Source organism: Rhyacophila brunnea, unplaced genomic scaffold (assembly GCF_057557595.1).
Source record: "Rhyacophila brunnea isolate RB1 unplaced genomic scaffold, BYU_Rbru_1.0 scaffold_5, whole genome shotgun sequence".
NCBI lineage: Eukaryota > Metazoa > Arthropoda > Insecta > Trichoptera > Rhyacophilidae > Rhyacophila > Rhyacophila brunnea.
This window is the reverse complement of record NW_028233170.1, coordinates 21,742,892-21,763,176: the sequence shown is the minus strand read 5'-3', so window position 1 is coordinate 21,763,176 and position 20,285 is coordinate 21,742,892. Positions and strand designations below refer to the sequence as shown.

The 20,285-nt window shown below is 32.4% G+C and overlaps 1 protein-coding gene across 1 annotated transcript in view; it reads right to left on the bottom strand.

The window, feature by feature from the left end:
- Nucleotides 1-20,285, bottom strand: part of LOC147066151 (neuroligin-4, X-linked-like) — a 379,113-nt gene that overhangs the window by 28,650 nt on the left and 330,178 nt on the right. Inside the window, exons 9-10 of the mRNA XM_085955728.1 lie at nucleotides 12,503-12,699; nucleotides 1,447-1,569 (exon numbers count right to left, since the gene is read on the bottom strand). Of these exons, the coding sequence (XP_085811854.1) occupies nucleotides 1,447-1,569; nucleotides 12,503-12,699 (320 nt within the window). The remainder of the gene's footprint in view (nucleotides 1-1,446; nucleotides 1,570-12,502; nucleotides 12,700-20,285) is intronic.

The following is a 20,285-nucleotide window of genomic DNA, read 5'->3' as shown; positions in this document are numbered from 1 at the left end:
ACGAATACCTGTACGATACCTAATACCTACAAATTATTATGATTAGAAATTATGATCGAGAATTCTTGAAAACTTATGAAAAGTATTTATTCCCGTTAATTAAGATTAGATTAAGATATTAAGAAATCGTTGTTGAGCTTTTCAAGAATTCTTCAAATTTTTATCGGAAAAGCATTAAAAGCATTCTCGAGAATTCTCGAAAAATCACAAGGTTCAATCATGATTACCATAGGTATTGTGAGAGATTATTAGGCTTTGATAGTAGTGAAGTGATTTTCGCTTATAACGGCGTCTTTGTGAATGAGTAGGTATAGTGAAATATTTCAAACCTCATTGGTAGTGGTACTATAGCCCAGTGGCGAAAGGTGGAGGTAGGCTGTTAAGATTCGCCATAATGGTGCACACTAAATTTTGTCAGTCATGCGTATTTGTTTTCATTGAATAAGACTACAATTTACAGATGGTGTCGGTTAGTTTTTAAAATCCGATAAACCCTGCGACAACCAAGCCATAATAGATAATAATTGTTAAAAAATACTCGTCTATCTATAAAATATCCCAAATTATGCAATTAAATCATACATAACTTTGAATATTTTATAGATGTAATAATATTTTTATCTATGATAATTTGGTTAGGCAGGGCTTAATGAATTTAAAAAAAATGAACCACAAATATGTTTAATATGTATTCTTAATCCAACGAAAACAGATAAATATGAATGAAAAAGTGTGCACAATTTTATCGGTTCGCCCAAAATATACCAAAACTATTATGGTTTGGATTAGGCAGGGCTTAATTGATTTTTAAAAACTACCATACTATCTGTAAATTGTAGTATTAGTTCAATAAAAATAAATGCGTAACGTGTACTATTTATGGCGGATCTTCACAGCCTACCTCCACCCTTCGCCACTGCTATAGCCACACTTTGAAATAGTGCCAAAGTGTATTTCTTCGTAGATATAGGTGCTTGCTCGAATCCCATAACTGGCTAAAACAACATGTTGTTTTTGAGCAAGGACCCAATAAATTGGTTGAATGAATAACAATAATGCATTGTAAAAAATGCAAAGAACGCAGATATTAAATATATTTTATTACGATTTTCATTAAGCATTAATTCTTACACATTTACATTACATTAATCTATTAAGGTCTGCCGATGTATGAATATCACGAAAGGTCAATTTATGATGTTAAACTAGAAATATATTTAGAAAAATTGAAATTTGAAGTAATGAATATTATGATAAATTCATTATCCACAAAATGTTTGAAGAAAAACTTTTGAAAATATAATTTAATCTTTTCACAAAATTATGCAAATGGTTAAGCCTTACTAAATTCAAGATAAAAGATCCATACAAAATATAAAGCGCAATCTCTCTCATGGCAAGTGTAATATGAATAATGTTGAATAAATTTATTGTGAGAGTGTTTACCTGTGGATAATCTCTATCGCTGGACAGGTGTTGGAAATGAGCGAAGAAAGTTTTCCCCCCTCGCATAGCGTGCAGGTAACCCAGTCTGATGAGGGGCGCTGCAGTGTGACCGTCGCTTAGCACCTGTTCAAAGAAAAATAAATCAGCATTAGTGTGAATCAAATAGGGCTTATGTTTATAGACACCGTTCCTTTATAGTCTGTATCATATTAGACTATAAATATGTAGATACCCATTTAAATAATTTATACTTTATCGTCGAAGAATGTGGACCAGTCATACGATACCGCAGGCATGTCCAACTTCAATTAGGCTGTCGTCTACTATCGAATATCGAAACGTAAGTAAGAAATGTGGAAATATTAAATGTGTTAATGTATACACATAGTGACTAAGGGAGCGATCAAGGTTAATATAGTATCTCTGTACACGCTATAAATATAGTATAATACACAGATGTCGTACTATAAGCTTAGATATCAGGTCTTCGTTTTTTCGACCATGTCCGATCCTAATAATATCATATGGGCATCCACAGAGTAGAAGTTTGTATTAACATATTTTGTTTTTACGAGAAATGGATGTCAGCCACTTGCTCAACCTATTAGGTCTATACCCTGACTCATACACAAATTGAAAAACAATATGTGTACTTGCTAAACCCAGGGGGAAGAACCTGGGACCCACGACGCTATAGTCCGACGCTTAAGCGATCTAGATTGGGGTTATTATCCCAAGAAGCCACTAGTTATTTATAGTTATAATAAAACAAACAATATAGAGTAATAATATATTCATGATTAGAACCGAATTCGTTCGGTTAGTAAGACACTTTGAACAAATATTTTTTTAATCCTGAATACGTACCTAATGCACACTTTTTTTCTATTTTATTTAATATTTTTAGTAAGCATTGTTATAAAACTATTCGTAGGTTAGTATATAAAATAAACGACTTTCCGCAGGTGCCTACTTAATTTTATTTTGAAAAAAAAAATATTTTAAGGTGTAGGTATCACAGCAAAGGTTCAACATATAATTTCAAATTATTCAATATATTAGGGCCAAATAGGTAATAACGTTTATATTTTTTTCATTTTATATGGTAGTAAATCAGTGGTTTGTATATGGATATTATAATTTAAGCTTTGTAAGATGTAAAACAACAGTTATAATGTTCAGTATAAAATTTTGAAATCAAAAGCGTATTTTTTCATGAAATTCTACTGTCAGTTTTATGGCGGGTTACTTTGTAGGGGAGTTTATCGCCTCCCCCATATATATTCGTCGGCTATGCAACGTAAAACCGTTTCACGTCCGTTTTCCGTCCGTCCCATCGCAATTTCATAATAATAAACTCGTCCTTATTAAACAACTTATGTTATTACGTGGGCGATGCGAAATAATAATACGAGATGTGTCATTTGCAGCGGAACGCCCGAAAAATGACGCCGAACAACAGGGCAGGCGGCCATGAAATCCTTGTCAAACTTTCGCGATGAGGGTTGCGGCCATAACGCATAATGGAGGCGATGTTTGCAAAACGACTTAAAACACAACACGGGAAACGTTCACTACTATTGTGTGGTTTACGTAAAGTCAACGATATACAACATGGCAAGTATACCAACGTGATACGACTTGATAAGGTTCTAAATAGAAAAATTATGTTGTGAATCATATTTATTTTGTTGTTGGTTTACGGTAAAAATTTAAGTGTAGTTGACTTTTGGTGTACCCAAGTCGTGTTCATTAAAATCAATTATTTAGGAAGTTGACCTTTTGGTATCGATTTAATTAGAGATTTTAAGGGAGCCAGCAAGACGTATACTTGTTATCGACGATACGTCAATTAAATTTACATATTGTTCTTTTGGTGCCGTCTTCTATCGAAGGTTGGCTATCAACTTGTAGTACACACCTCCCTATCCTGGGTCATTGAATTTAAAGCCTCATCAAACTACACCCGATATTAATCGGGCGTAGCATGGGACTACGTTTGGATGTAAAGAATAAGTATTTTTCTATGACTGGGAATGTCTCTGAACAAGTTACTCAAGGTTTAGGGCATCATGCACTCAAGTGTGCTTTGACTGAATTTACATGGCTGTAAATGTAATTAACACGAGTTATGACACTCTGCCGAACAATCTAAGCAAATAGACTTCGACAAAGAGGCTTCGACAAGTATGATGAAGTACCTCATCGGCCTCCACCGAGTGCCTAAATTTATGTCTCGATTGCAGAAGATATGTTTTATTTTTTCAATGTGCGTTTTGTCAACTTAATCTAATGGTTTGAGCTCCAGTATTCATGTAGACGGCAACTGATGTATTCAAATATCTGAGGATATATCTGCGCAGCCACCAATGATACAATTAAATGGAGAGTAAATAAAACTGTAGCCATTTCAAGATATTATAATTTGGAAAAAAAAAACAGAAACGTGAGAATAGATATGAAACAAAAAGACCGATTATAATGGCAAAAGAGTTAGAGTATACTATACGTCATGTATGTTGTATACCAAACTATGTATACCGAAAAGTCTAGAAACGAGGACACTCAGACGCATTGCAGGCCAAACCTCAGAAATGTCACACAAAAATAAAGTTGATGAAAATATGGAAAGCACGCGTAGAGAGAATGGGAGAATTTAGCAAGCCTCATCGAATGATGCATATAAGACCCGCTGGTTCTTCTTGAAAGCCCGAAAAGAGATAGATTGTGTATGAAAATTATTTAAATTATTCGATATTTGTTTGATTTAAGTCAAAGGATGTATATTTTTACCTGAATCGAATATTCACTGACGGATTAATTTTCACGCGGAAAAAGGACCAAGAAAACATCTCAGGATATTAAAAAATATATACAAAAATTGTATCTGAGTCTGTTGCCTGATTGGTTATACCTCTAACGTTTTTTTCCGTTTCATTTTAGATCGATTATAATCCGTAAATGTTCAACACATGCAGTTCAATTTTGTAAAGAAAATATTAAAGTCACGTAGTCTCCAATACTTTTATGAATATTTTAGATTAACCGGAAAGCCGATGATCCCGGATATAGATTTTCTCAAATACTTCGGTAAATCGATCAATCAACTGTTAAATAATAGAAATGATAAATTTTAAACCTTGTCGCCATATCAGCAATATATTTTATTTGTTAGTCAAACCTGACTACGGGTATCTCAAGAGACTTTCAACTTGACTGCTCATTCCACGAACCAACCAAATTCTGGTGATCTTTAAAGCAATAGCTTTACTGCCTGAAAGGTATAAAATACACGTATTCAGCAGAGCTTTGAGCACTAGGAAAAATTAAAAATATTCAAATATAGTTTTAATAATACTCCATTTGTTTCCATTACATAAATATGTATTTTTATTAAGTGGTTTACTTTATTCACTATTTTGTGGTCCAGGAAATAGTCGCTCTTCTAATATAAAACCACACATCATATATTAATTATAGGGAGATTGTAACTTTTACTTTGAAAATGATTGACTGGATATCGCTATTGATATGCAATAATTTAAAATATGTAGTAGTCATAGTATTGTGGGACAAATTAATTTTCCGATATACCTAATTCATTTGAAACATAGTTATTTTTGTCAATTCTATTTTAATTGAGTTGCTTACGTTACAGTTCCAATATTATTAGTATGGACGATCTTTCCGAAGATGGGTTAACAGCTCGAAACAACGTCAATGTGTCAACATAAATGACTCAATTAAGGTATAATTAACAAAACTAATTTTGTTTTAAAACCATTATAATCGAGATCTACCACGTAACTCCAATTCAGTCAATAATTAATTCCTTGTCTAATATAACTCGCCGATTACAGACGCCATATTAATATTTTAATATATTTTTTTGCGATAAAACAAAACAATATTCAAACGAGTCACGTAAAGATTGTACTATATTATTTTATAATTTACATAGTATATAAAAGCCAAAGTAATAATATGTTTTTTTGATTTCATTTTCCTACTTGGCCTCAACTAATATTATAAAAATATATTTTTTGGCCCTTTCCTGCCAATTATGCAACAGATGAAGTTTGCACATTTTGGAGTTGATTCTAATTTATTTTCTTGACTTGGCCGTCAGAATTAATTTTATTTTGACATGTTTTATGCAGATATTTTTGTATTGAATGGTGTAATAAGTATTATTTTGTTAAGTAAGTTAAGTAAGGACATATTGTTCGGTGAAGATCGGAAAACATGGAGAGATTGGTGGTTTTGGATAGCCTCCAGGAAAGACTAAGAAGAAGGAGAGCATCCGCGACTACACTCTGCTATGAGAAAAGAAAAAAACCGAGAGGAGTAGAAAGTCTTTATTGCTCGGAAAATGACGGAATTTTAAAGTGGTCATGATCCTCAGCCACGTGAGAACGACCAAGAAGAAGTAAGATACATATATATCGATCAATGAAGCGACCCCGTGCAAAGCCGGTTACTTATTATTACTTATGTCTTATTTTTACATAAAAATATATCACGTTAACGTCAAGTTATATTAAAAAAGTGTCTATAGTGATATTTTATTGTATATCCTACAGTTATTATGATGCTAAATTGAAAATTCCGTTCGAACATTATACAACCACGTTCCGTAACAGTTAGCCCCTATGACGTCATAATTTCAAGTATTCTACATGTAGTAGATTTACTCCGTGCATGACCTAACTATTGGAAACTTACATATTTTCAGTGAAAATATGATTAAAAAATCTCACATAATATTGCTTCTAAAACGAAAAGCTGTTAAATTATACGCGGTTAGCTGACAAAATGTTAAAACAGTCAACTCTACGTGTTCTAAAAGAAAATTGTAATTGTTAAAGTTATCAGTTACAAACTCTTAGAAAGTGTTACTTTAAAAGCACGAAGAATCGGAAATTTAAGCACACATGCAAACTTTTTTTTTTTGACGATTTTTGCGTATCTAATAAAATATCTCTACTTATAATACACTGATTCAAAATTGTGATACTGATATATATTATATAGAGGCAGTTGACTTCATTTGTCTCTATATGCCAGGGTTGGCGAACCCTTCTACGTACGCGTGCCAAAATTTCCCAAATATTATTTTTCGACTATCTGACGTGCCGAGCAGTTTTTCATGGAGAAAAATGAAAACATATTTTTTTAAGAATTTTATTACTACTTAAAGTTTGAAAATTACAATTCAGTTCTTGAGATTCTATCTTTCGTCGTGTTTCTAGCTGAATGTATAATATGTTATATTCTTTGAATAATTTTTTCCATGTTCAAAGAGATCGTGGAAGCATTTTAACACGCTTCCTTCGTATATTATCCTCCATTTTTGGCGATTATGTTTGAGGCGAAATAACAATCAACTGTTTATATTTTAATGACTGCCAATACATTTCATCAGGTTTGTTATTGAATATTTTTTTTTTTTAATTGCCTAAGTGTTCTCAAACATTGTAAATCGATCAAAACCAGAGATTCGCGGCGCGGGTTCTTTAGCCGCCTGATGAGGTCAGTGCGATAATATTATATGATACGCATAAACCCTAAGAGTCGACCTGTACAACTATATATTTACATTTTATAAACGTAATGCTTGTTCTTGAAGAGTATTTGCCTGCTATTTTTTATTATATATGATCTGTCATTTATGCTTGAAATTCGTCGTTTCCGTTTGCGCATCGATTGGTAAATATTATTGGTAAAAATAATATCTATCAAACACCGAAGAAAATAAATACGCATGGTTGTGTCGTCATTATTTTTAATTATTATATACCTATATATTTATATGTATTTTTTTTACTAAGATAGGTATTTTTATTCTCTTGAAAAATCGTGGCATAAGTTCGCCATCCCTGCTTTAGGCCATATCAAGCGTAATATTGATTTTGAGATCCATTGTAAAATTTTGTAACAAAAACTAATCGAATAAGTTCATTTAAAATGAGGAATATATTATATTCGCACAATGAATAGACTGTTATCACAAAGTGACGACAACATTGAAAAAGATGAAATTCACATCGTAAATAAATGGTTTTTACTCCCAGACTTAGGTAGTTAGACGGTGACAACGGAGATACTAGACAGGTCGGCACACACACATGGAGGACCCTGACCGATGATAGAGGGAGATGGAGGAGGTTCTCGGAGAAATCTAAGACCCACCCTGCGTTGTTGTGCCACCTATGGTGATGAGGTTTTTATATTTTATACATCCCCTATTCCCTTTGTCACATATCATAACAATATGTCAGACTCCCCTCCCCTTAGGGCGTGATGTCATATTTATAGACGACGTCTAATCAAAAAGACAGAAAAATACTGTCATTTGAGATTTTTAGCAGCATTTGAGGGCATGAAGGGTTTCCGTCTACAGATAAAATGAAACAAATATCCACCGCTTTTATGGGATAAACCGCTCGCGATGACATATTATTAGAGTAAATATATACATACGAATAAAACTGCTACGCAATGTTTAAATTGTAGAAAAATTGTTTGTGTTGTTATTAATTTATGTATGAGAAGTGGTATTTGCCGAACGGAAAGCTTGAGTAAGGTCCTCACTCATCCTTTGCAAGCGGTCCCTGTACTCGTGTTTTATATTTTTTCGGCCGGGTAACTGAATAAATAAAAACGTGGTTACAATGTTTACCCGGATATGACGTATGCTTATATTTTCAAACCGTTTAAATTTATGATAATATGTGGGAAAATAAATGAGTACAGCCCTTGTTATAGCCTGAAGATAAATGTTTATCATTTGAACTGTAAGCATTGTATTCTACGTATTCAACATGCAAATAAATACTCATGTAAATGCAACACGGACGTAGATGTAATATTATTTTATTCATGGGTGAAATATTTTCTTAGCTTTAGAAAAAAAATGACAGAATAATATACCTACAATAACAAATGTAACGATAATTGAACATACATTTGGAGAGATCCTAACACCAGTTAGTAATTAAAGTACCTACATAATTAATACATTGCTTTGGAATACAAAAGCCGACTGCCAGTAATAAAGAATTGTAGAAAGCGCTTTATTGCAAGTAGATAGGAAACTTATAGCTTACTGGTAAATGGGCGCGAATCCCATAAAATCGAATCCTGCTAGGTTATATATTTCTCTGACGTGTTTTCAAATTATGTACCTTTTTTAATGAATTTCATCGTAGAGGATGTGAGTACCTACATGATATTATTTTTGTGTATTTTTATTAGTAGCCCCTTAATCTGTATACTACTTTTTAATATAGGATATTGGCATACTATACATCGTAGAAGACACAATTACTGAATAAAAATCTAGTCATCCAGAGGTACTCAAGAGGTAGAGAAATTCAAAAGATAGACGCGGGGCTTATTGGATCGCCGTAAAGCTGCGTTCTGAATTTAAGCCGTATGAAATTTTAAATTGTAAAAGAGATTGTAGCACCAAAAATAAAAGGTTAATATTTCTTTCGAAAAATCAAAAATGGCATTAACATTTGAAAATGATTTCTGGCATGTTGCCACCGCGCCTGTTCTTTACGAAGCGCATTCTGGGGAGCTTTAATTTTGGGCTACTTTTTCGAGCCCTGCCGTCTATATATCACGAATATCATGAACAATATATTCCACTTGCGTGAGGGTGAGTTTAGGTGGACGCTATTTTATAAATTCTTAAAATAGGGTCACCTTAGATAACTCGGTGTACTTCTTTGAACTTCTACAGATGTATAATTGTATTTTCACTGCTTTTTTATGTTTATATTATGTTCTCTTTTTATATTTTCATTTTTATCGCTTTTATTACTTTTTTATTCTTCTTTATAATAATGTTTCATGTCACGTTGTGAACGTCTTAAACTTACAATTTGTAATGTCACAATATGTTAAAAAATAAATTGAATTGAACTGAATTTGAATTGAAAAATGATGGATTCTAAGGCATAAATTGTTGCTAGTTTATCAGAATATTCCAGTGACTTTACGTAGCCACACAGAAAATAAATCAGAGTTGTCAAATCGCACGACCTTGGAGGCCAATTGACAGGTACATTATGAAATCAACTCATCGCCAAATTTTAATTTCTATAAGTCGATGGTTGCTGTCGCCATATGGGACGTAGCACCATCCTGTTAAAACATCTCGTCCGGATCAATTCCATCCATATAACGCAAACACCGGCATGATCTTTAAAGAAATACGGTTCAATGATTCTACCAGCGAATAAACAGCACCAAATGGTGCATTTTTGTAGATGTAATGCAGCCTGTACGGTCACTTTTGGATTGATCTCACTACGTATGCGGTCATTTTGCTTATGAATGAACCCGTTAGGGAAAATGAGCCTAATCGTTGAACGTAATTTTACGGTAAAATAACGTCTATGAGTTTCAAAAATTAGACGACTGATTTTTAAAGCAAATTTAGATAATTCAGAAGCGTTGTTCAAACGTGACTCTTGTTGATTGATGATTTTCTAGAATCTAGACTATACTTATCATAAATGTCAAAAAATGTGTGCAGAATCGTAGCTTGGTTTAACAGTGAACTCTTTCGTAATTTCAATCTAATCAACAAAAAAACTCTCATTATATTGTGGCAAAACAACGAACAGCATCAAAAGATATAAAGTCAGATTGGAGAGGCCTTAATCTCTCAGTACAATACAATTTTATTTTCAAGGGATTGTGCAAAAGAACTCTTTATAAAATATACTTAATTTACACCCTTACTTATTTTAGATCTGTGTTTATACATCCGTACTGAAATAGTATTCACAGCAATGACGGGCTTTACAAAAGTTAAATTGGATTCCACAATTACCATACTTTACACTAAAAATGTATAGGTATACAGTTGAAAACTTAAGAATTGCCACGGGACACCAAAACAACTTAAGTCTCCTCGGGTAAACCTGACTGGGTGTTCGGTGGTTTTCGCAGGATCGTAAGCCTCGTCGCTGACTAAGTCGGGTGGAAAATTTTATAACTTCCTCATTGCCTTAAAGACGTTTTATTATCATTTCAGCACTCGGTTCAGTTCGAGCGTCGCGTTTCTTGCGTTCAGCTGGTTCAGAGCAACTCTGTATCAGTTTATGAACATAGTCTACAGAAAAGAAACACGATTACAATTTAACAGATTTTGTCAAGTAGGAAGACTATGGCATAAAATTTTTGTTTATTGAATTTATTTTAACATAATATTATGCCAATACAAATACTGATTAATTTAAATTTTGTACTATTACCATGACCGACTATTAGGCCGATGCTTAAACCGCGCGGATATACGTCGTGGGTCTCAGGTTCTAATCCTGGGTCTGGCAAGTACACATATTGTTTTTCAATGTGTGTATTAGTCAGAGTATGGTCCTTATGTCTACATATTATGTCGGTTTAAAGGGAAGAGCTTCTCAAGTCGTTCTGACCCTAAGTTGGACCGGTCGGCCATTGTGAATTTGGTATCTACGAGGGAAAAATTTTCAGCTTTGCGGCAAAAGTTTGCGGCATTTTAAGATCATTGTAGGAATCACGCACACTCCAGTGCGCGCCAACCAAGGTCTTGGGTAGTTACTACTGGGACACTTTCGGCACAAATTTGAAGAGTGCCTAACGTTCGTTACGCTACTGTATATGTCTGCATAACGGGTGTGGAGATGTGGTGGGTGGTGGAGGGAAAGGCAAGCCAGAGTATGCACCTAATAGGTTGAGCAAGTGGCTGACATCCATTTCTCGTAAAAACAAAATTTGTTAATACAAACCTCCACCCTGTGTAAGTTCATAATATGAGATATAATCATCATATTAATTATGATCTTATTAGGATCGGACATGGTCGAAAACTATTCCGTATTTTTTGCGACCCAGGTTTCGTATTTCAGCATCTTCAGACACTATGCAGTATGCACACACGCTAATGTGTCATTGCGACATCTCATATAATATGTAGTTGGTAGAAAAAAACGTGTGTTCGAATCCAATTCAGTACAAGAATTTGTGAGACTGTTCAATGTACGAAATATTCTAAAATACACACCGACACGGAATATAGTATTGGACGTTTGAAGTTTTTGTAGTATTGGATATATTAGATACCAACTGCTAATACTGAATATTCTATTTCTTCAGTGGATAGTATTAAATACTTAGCACCTGATCGCGTCCATTTTTTTATGAAACGTTTTTTTATTACACCAGTGGATGTCTCAAGTTTCTGAGTATATGAAAAAATATTTGAAAGTACGCTAATGTTCATGTTAATCAACAAAGCTGTTACTATATATTTTTCATATTACGAGTATATTATATTTTAACAAAGAATTGACATATTTTTGTTGACACATGTTTTTTATTTAACGAATAATTTACAAGGTTTGAAAATGTCAAGCAGATTGGTGCTAATGCAGTGGATCAAGACCCGTTAGGCGTCGTATTTTTTCAATTCTTCTTTTAGCAGGTATATAATATATATATCTGGGCTGTTTTTAAACTGTGTTTCTTCAAATTAAATATAATTGGATAATCCATCGATTCACAATAGTACAGGCTTTCAGAAAAATTTCTGACAGTTTGTAAGGTAATGAGAGCCGTGCATATGTCGTCGCATTGGTATCACGTGATATGCAGCCAATGAGGTGTCGACTGATTAGCACACTTATCGTAGACTGTACGATTTTCATTCGTAAATGCACCAGTAATTTCCATGAGTACAGCAAAAGAAATCACAACTTCAATAGGATAACGCATAATATCGTAAAAATTTAGCGAGATTTTATAAAAAAAAATATTTAATGAGATCACACGTCGCTATTTCCTATGAAACAATAAAATAACCCAAATATTCGCGGCTGAATACGAGAAATTATTTTATGTGTATAAATTTTCATATTTAAAATATTTTCATGCAAATGTTTGAAAACAGTTTTTATGCAATGTTTTTGTTGACGCCAAGATCTATATTAGTTAGTACAAGGTTTGATGATTTATCACGTATAATTTTGGCTTGTAATATTGTATTAGGTATGACACTCACTTCAAGTGTGGCGTCCCTCACGTTGAGGGGGTTTTGAACCGGCCTATCCCAGTCAGTGTACTCGTTCTTGAGCGTAGAGAAGATCTCGTTGAGATGGAAGTAGTATGCGTTGCGAACGTAGGTGCGGAGAATTCGATCTCGTCTCGTCTCATTGAAGCCGTACTCCAGATCTTGGGCGCTGAGGTCTAAGTATGACTCTGAAAAAAATACAACATAATTTGTAATAATAATATTGTCAACTATTTTTTTTTTTGATTCATAATGACGAATAATTCAAAAGATTTAATGAATGTAACATTTTTAAATCTCGTGAATTATTCAATGCATATAAATTAGGATGTCATAAATCCCGCTGGATAGACATAACGTTCAGTGGATGTATGTGGCAGTGAAGGACAAAGAACCGAGAAGAGTGTAGGGAGCTAAGGGAGGCCTTCAGCGTGTTGGTTCTTTGTATCGGATATGATTACAAACAGCAATCGTCACCGTTCTGATCCTTACACAATTGAGAAAAAAAATCGGTGTGTGTACTTATGTATGCGCGTTAGAAGTTATACTACTTTGGCGTAACAAAACAAAAACAAAAACAAAACTTGTGATAAAATAGATTCTTTGACTAGCTATTATCTTGTTAAATTACAGACTCAAAAAAATGGACCGCTTATTAGAACGCCGTTGGTTTATTTCTATATTCTTATATTACTAAATTATATAACGGTTTCTCGTTGTTTTTATTTTTAAAGTACTAACTGTCACTCTGAAGTTTAATAGATTGTTTACATTGCGAATTGCAAATGGCCGACAATAATAAATTCGCTGCCTAGGCAACGGAACAATTCTAAACTATAGTATTATACTGTATAATCGACACGATTGCAGTACCATACCGTGGCGTAACTTTGAAGTTTGTTTGAAAAATGATTAAAAACACTTTCATCTATCTGTCTAAGTTAAAGCTATATTTTTATTGTTTTGTGTTGCTATTATATTGTATTATGAAGAATTTACCTAACAATGTCATGTCTGGGTCAAGCGGTTTCCGCCATTGTTGTTGGCAAATCTTATAAAATTAGCTCGTGTAGGGTCAGGGAAAAACTTCCCAAACAATGTTGCCATTGTCACCTCTTCTCGGTTTCAGTGACAATGACAAATTTGTCCGAAGGGTCTGCGACAATCTGTTTGCAGGGGTCACTGAGGGCAGATATCGTTCCGACAACGATAGTTTAGGGATACGCATATTACACAGAAAGATTGTTACATGTCGTTCTACTCATAAAAATTACAAAACAACTTATCCAATCGATTCAAAATTTACAAAAAAATATTCAAACCTTATTTATCAGACTTCTACCAAACCGGTAACTTATACGAATTTAGAATAAAATTAGGTAGGTACCTACCATTTATTTGAGATATTATGAGATGTATTTTTAACAATTATGTTATACAATTATTTATCATATAGTAAAAGATTTTAACTAAATTCGCATAAATTTAACGCGTACATAGTTTGTAAAATTTTGAAAGCTAATCGTAGGCGTTTATTGGTAGTTGATGACTGTGATAGAGGTAGCTAAGCAGATTAAAGTGGTGATTAAATGCATATCACTTGGCGACTAAACAGCTGCCGCTGGACAAATGCAGTCATAATTATTATAGTGGTTTCAAGGGGCACTAAACGACACCCACAAGAGAGCCCTAAAACCCGCTGAATATATCACCTCATAAAGTTCGGTAGATATACGTGACAACGAAGAACTGAGGCAGCACTGCGTCGATATCGGCCTATGATGATGATATTTTTATTTTTGGTGTACTGGGTTCAGACAGGCCACCGGTGTCGCGCTCGATATAATATAGGAGGCCTTTGTATTCTAATAAAGGAACCTTTGTATTATGTTTATGAACGCGAAATTATGCGTTGACTCATTAGCTCTGGGGCGTTTATAAACATAATACAAAGAAACCTTTATTCGAATACAAAGGCTTCCTATAATATCAAGTGCAACACCGGTATCCCGCCTGAAACGGGCCTTAGAATTCTTTCCTATAGACGTATCTTGCATACAATAAATACAAAATATATCGAGATTATTTAATACTACATTATTTTCGTAGATATCAGTACGATTACAGCTTATTTTAATAAATATTAAATATTTTAGGGGTACATCGCTATACTATCGTTGATATTGCTATCTTTTGAGGGTAACCGGATCTCAAAACCTCCCCTATCCATCTAAACATCGACCCAAATTGGGTCAAGTTAATGTTATGTCAAAATATTGTTTGCATTACTGGCAAAACTTAATACAAAAGAGATTACAATATCAAGTTCGTATACATGACGCCCAAAGTACAAAGCCTAAGTTGTAGTTGTCAGATTTTTGGAAATTATTAAGTAAATATAAGAAAAAGTACCGTTACAATATAAACATAACGTAACTTCTTTGGATGAAAAGTTGTGAGGATTTTATTTTATGTGTATTAAAATGCACTTTTTCATAGCGACCTATATTGTTATACTTTGAATATTTTAGCCCAATTTTTCTTTCTTCAAACACTAATGAAGATTTTTTTATTTTTATTATAATAATCGATTAATTCTAAATAATACCACATCGACCAAACAGTAAAGTAAAATGTGCAAATCGCATAATAATTTATATCGCGAAATTTTCAACTTGGTTACGAGTATACTTATTAATTATGTACCATAAATTAACTAATATTTATAATGAGATAACAAAATTTCGTACTGCTTCGTATACTTAAATCTTAAACAATTTATCCAAACAGATTTATGGCTTGGGCGAAGTAAGTCATTTTAATTTAAATAAATACAATATTAATTAATTTTATGATATGATTTTTACCATAATATTTGTATTTTTGAACAATTAAATATAATGGAGGGGCTTTCTACAGTTAGGTAAAGTTTTATTAAATAATCATTTATCATACGAAAGTTTATGAAGAACAATCATATTGTTGTATGCCAATCTCCACAGTTTATTGTATGTGAAACAATACTCTATAGTAGAGTGGTGAAAGGTGGCTTTTGGAAAAAAGGTAGGCTATGTAGTTCTGAGAAAAAGAGCACACTTGTCAGGTATAATTACGGGAAATAAGAAGATAATACGAAATTACTACTAATGTACAGGTACTTACACACTAATGCCAACAGCACACTAATTCAATGTAATTTTAAAAACTCACTGATGACATAAAATTTAGCGATGATTGTAAAAAATGTATTTTCCTAAACACTTATTTCTACAAAAGCGATTTACGCGCTGCAGGTCTGGCATGGCGGGAGGCACGAGAGTTGGCGATGGGCTGAAGGAAGTGACACGAGCCTGTGGTTGATCTATGCCCCAATGCTGGGTCGTGACAGGGTGAAGGAAGAAGAAGAAGATGATTAAATGCCATAGAAACATATATTTTTAATTATATAATTATTAATTATTTTGCACAAAGTGCACTCATGACAGCAATTTTATGCGCAAAGGTTTAAGGCTTGGCGACAGGAGCCTAGCATATTTCATATAATACGAAAGACTGACTGAGGTCACGTGAGTAAAGTCCATACAAAAAATATCACCATTCTTTGACAAATAGTCCGACATTTATTTCCGCTAAGACAGATGGCGCGCTGTGGTATATATATATTTAAAACCTTTGCATACTATTGTTCTGTAATCTGTATAATAAATTCCTACATGTACGACAGATGTCGTTGAAAAATTAAATTATTTTGTTATATAATATAAAATAAGCAAGTGATTATATTATTATAAATACGTCAATGTGCATTTTTTTTCTTAAGAAGGTAGGATTTAAATAATCACCTAGTATGTAGTCTTTGCCACTGTTATAATATTTTGAGGCCAATATGAATATAAACAAAAATTTAATTATTGACGTATGCGACATTAATGCTTGGTAGTCAGTCACACACACACACACCTATGGAACGGTGCAAAATAACTTCATTTTTATTTTTATACACCAGCTTTATGATTCTACTAAACTTATATCTTCCGAAGTGAATCCATGACAGTTTTCTCTGCGTATTTACGAGTTGCACTGCGAATAGTTAAAGGCAACGAAATTCTTCAACTGTGGTAGGGTTTACAAGTTTTGCAATGAACATTAGCAAACTGTGTATATATTGAAGTGAAAGTATGTGAGAGATATTTTCAATTAAATTTACTAAAAATGCCGCAGGAAACTACACAAAGATTACGTATTATGTCGACACCACAAATTGTTGCACGATTTATGTAAAAATTATTTACACTAAAATAATAATATTGTTTGAGAGTAATTCGTTACATACATGGATCTATTATGTTATTAATTAATTGAGAATCTGTCGTGAATAAGATTTTCAAAGAAAATATAGAAATTGTGTATACAGTTCATTATCACATCAATTATTATATAACTGTCATTTCTGATTATACGTAATTGTTCATCAACACTAATAAAATATACATATCAGAGTACACGAAACTTTCCAAAGACAAATTTTTAATTAAAAATGACTACATTATATTTATAATAAAATTAAACTGTTATAATTAATTGGTATTTTTTCATGTTCACCTTACCCCCTTAATACTATTTATAGTGGTTTTTGGTATTGATTGATAAATGGATATTGAAAAGAAATTAATCAGATTTTTTTCAAAAAGTTAATTCTATTAAAGAAATATTCATTAAACTTTTTTCTGGTATTTTTATTATTACTTTGCTATACGGAAATAATATTTCTTATTCACCTGATCGACTCGTAAATAAAACTTTTTACAAACACGTGTAGGTATTTTCGATATACTCCGGAATACCTAAAACCTCACTAGAATGCCTATGAACTTTCGTATACAAATTTTTTGCGGTGGAATGCTGTCATTACTTTACTTTAATTTGTCAGGAATAACCCATGCAAACTTTTATTAGTTTACCAATCAAAGTTTTTTTTTTACAACTAAATACATTTATAAAATAATTATTTCTCCGTTTTTTTTCACTTTATCGTAATTATTCATCCTTAGCTAATCAACCATTGGTAATTTTTCGCATCGTCTAGAAACATTCTCCATGCTGAAGATTCAGTGCCGGTATTTTCTAATTATTAATCTCATCGAATGCGTACATAATCTTGCTGGTAGCTACCAATAGCGAAGGGTGGATATAGGCTGCGAGTATCTGACACAAATCGTGCAAATTAAACTTTGTCAGTCATACTTACATGTTTTCATTGAACTAAGAATACATATTACTTACCACCTTGCACGAAAAAGCAAGGAAATGGTTATTTAAAAAAAAAGTATGACTATAAAAATGTGCAATATTTTTATAGAATCTCGACACTATACCTTAACTATTATGGTTTGGTATATGTAAGGCTTAATTGCATTATAAAAACTAACCAATACCATCTGTATTTTGTATTCTTATTTCGATGAAAACAAATATGTATGATTGACAAAATTTAGTATGTAATCTCCACAGCCTACATCCACCCTTCGTAAATGTGTTGCATACCTATATACACTCATTGTATGTTCATGACATATGGTTATTTCGTATCCATAAAGACGTAAATATAGCTGCAAACTATAGTTCTAAAGATGGCCAAGAGACCCGAATGGCAAACAATTATTACTAACTACTGTATTTACAGTGTGTAGGTACATACATAAACTTTGATTTTATTCGATGATTTCGCACACTTTTTGTCAGAGGAATCCTTGAAATATTTTGTAGAATCTCAGAAAACCTGGCTGACACTTTAAGTTTGATAGGGGTAAAGAAAACCGAAACAAAAAATCACTTGACGTCTGGCTTTGTGTACTAACAAAGTATTGTGAACCTACACATTTTGTTGGAATTTTGTATGTTTGTATGTAATGTTTATAATAATGGAATCCCATGAATGTCTTAGCAAGTTAGGTTTTGAAAATAATTCATTGTTATATTATCGTTATTAATTTATAGGAAAGATGACACGCTGTCGTTTTTAGCATGTTTTGGAATTGTTGGAAACTAGTTGAGAATCAATGGTTTATTCAATAATCTTATTATATTAATGTATATTAAAATTGTAAACCTATAAATGTTATTGTGAATGAGCAGTTTTAATAAAATTTAAAATAATATTCGTTCATAAGCTAATTTAAAAAACACTGTGAATTATTATTATCCGATTAAAAACAGGTCTCATATTTCAATTAAAAACAGAGATCGAAATGAACATCACACTCATATCGATACGATTAATTAAATATTTTTGTAATAATTAAATTTCCGTATCTAAATATTATTTAAATGGATTTGTAATTTACTATGTTTTGAGAATTATATATATTTGAAAGAAATTAAATATTTTCAATTAGGCAATGGTTTTCCTCGCCGAGCAACACATACGTCTTACCTTTGTTTCCGTATTCATTTCTTACAGTCTTAGCCGCCACAAATTAAAACTGTGCGTATTATCGAAGTTTCTCTGACTGTTTCCAAGTATCGAGATATTATGTTAAATTAACTCAGTTTATTCTACGGTTATAATATTATTATGCCTGATAACTAATGATATGTTGCTGATATTGACTTATGGACTAAAAGTAGTACATGTTCGATTAAGCTGAAACACAGAATAGATTAAAAAATAGAAATATAAAAGCCATCACCATGGACCAAAGTTCTGAAGCAGGGTAGTTTATGGCACGGCTGCTATAAAACCAAAGTAAAAAAAAACCAAATCTACTGTTTCCAAAGATTGAAAGCACGTTACATTAACGTGACAAACTAAAATATAATTATGGTATTAACTATTGAAAATAGCATCTCCTATATATTATTATCCTAAGAGATTTTGGAAAATACGTCAACTTTTTTATTTAAATACCACTTTGTTGATTATTAAAGGAATTCACTTCAATTTTTGGAGTCCCGAATCTACTTCCATTTGAATCGGGCACAATCTGATAAAACTCGACACAATCACAGATACTATCGTTTTTAAATCGCGTTTTACATCCGTCACCATACATTTTCGCATCTTGCCTTTCGTCTACCGCAAATCGATTATAATGTCGCTTAATTCTTTCTCTATAATCAATATTGCAAAATATCTAAATTAATATTCCATAAAACTATTCAAATCTGTAAGCGGCACATTGGCGTACGAACAAGAAATAAATACATATTTCCTCACTAATTACTACGAAAATATAATCTAAAACCATGTCACTGCTATTTATCTGTCAAACTGAAATAATAGATGATTGATTTTCAATTGTTTTCTTTTGTGATATAAACAAGTTCATTTAACGTATCAGAATTCAAATTTAGAATTTGCAGAAATAATCGAAAAAATGTGACATTTCTATTAGCATATTAAATAATCAATTTCAATCAAGACATTTTTATTGTAAGATGAGTTTTCTATTAATTAATAATCATAGAGAATTTTATTGATTATATGGTATGATGATATGCAATTATTCCATAGATAACGTAATTGTATTCCAAATTTGTTTTTTTTTTAAATACTTCTTTGTGGCTGTTCATGCGCTCTTTTTAATTGAATAATTACGTAGGCTACTAATTTCCATAGATTATAATATAGTCATATTAAGTTGCCATTGCAAACAATGAAAGAAATTAATACGAATTGTTATAGTTAATAAAATTTGTGATATTATATAATATCTACCTATTTTTATCATCCTTAGCATCATCAATCTGGACCTATCCATGGCTGGATGAAGGC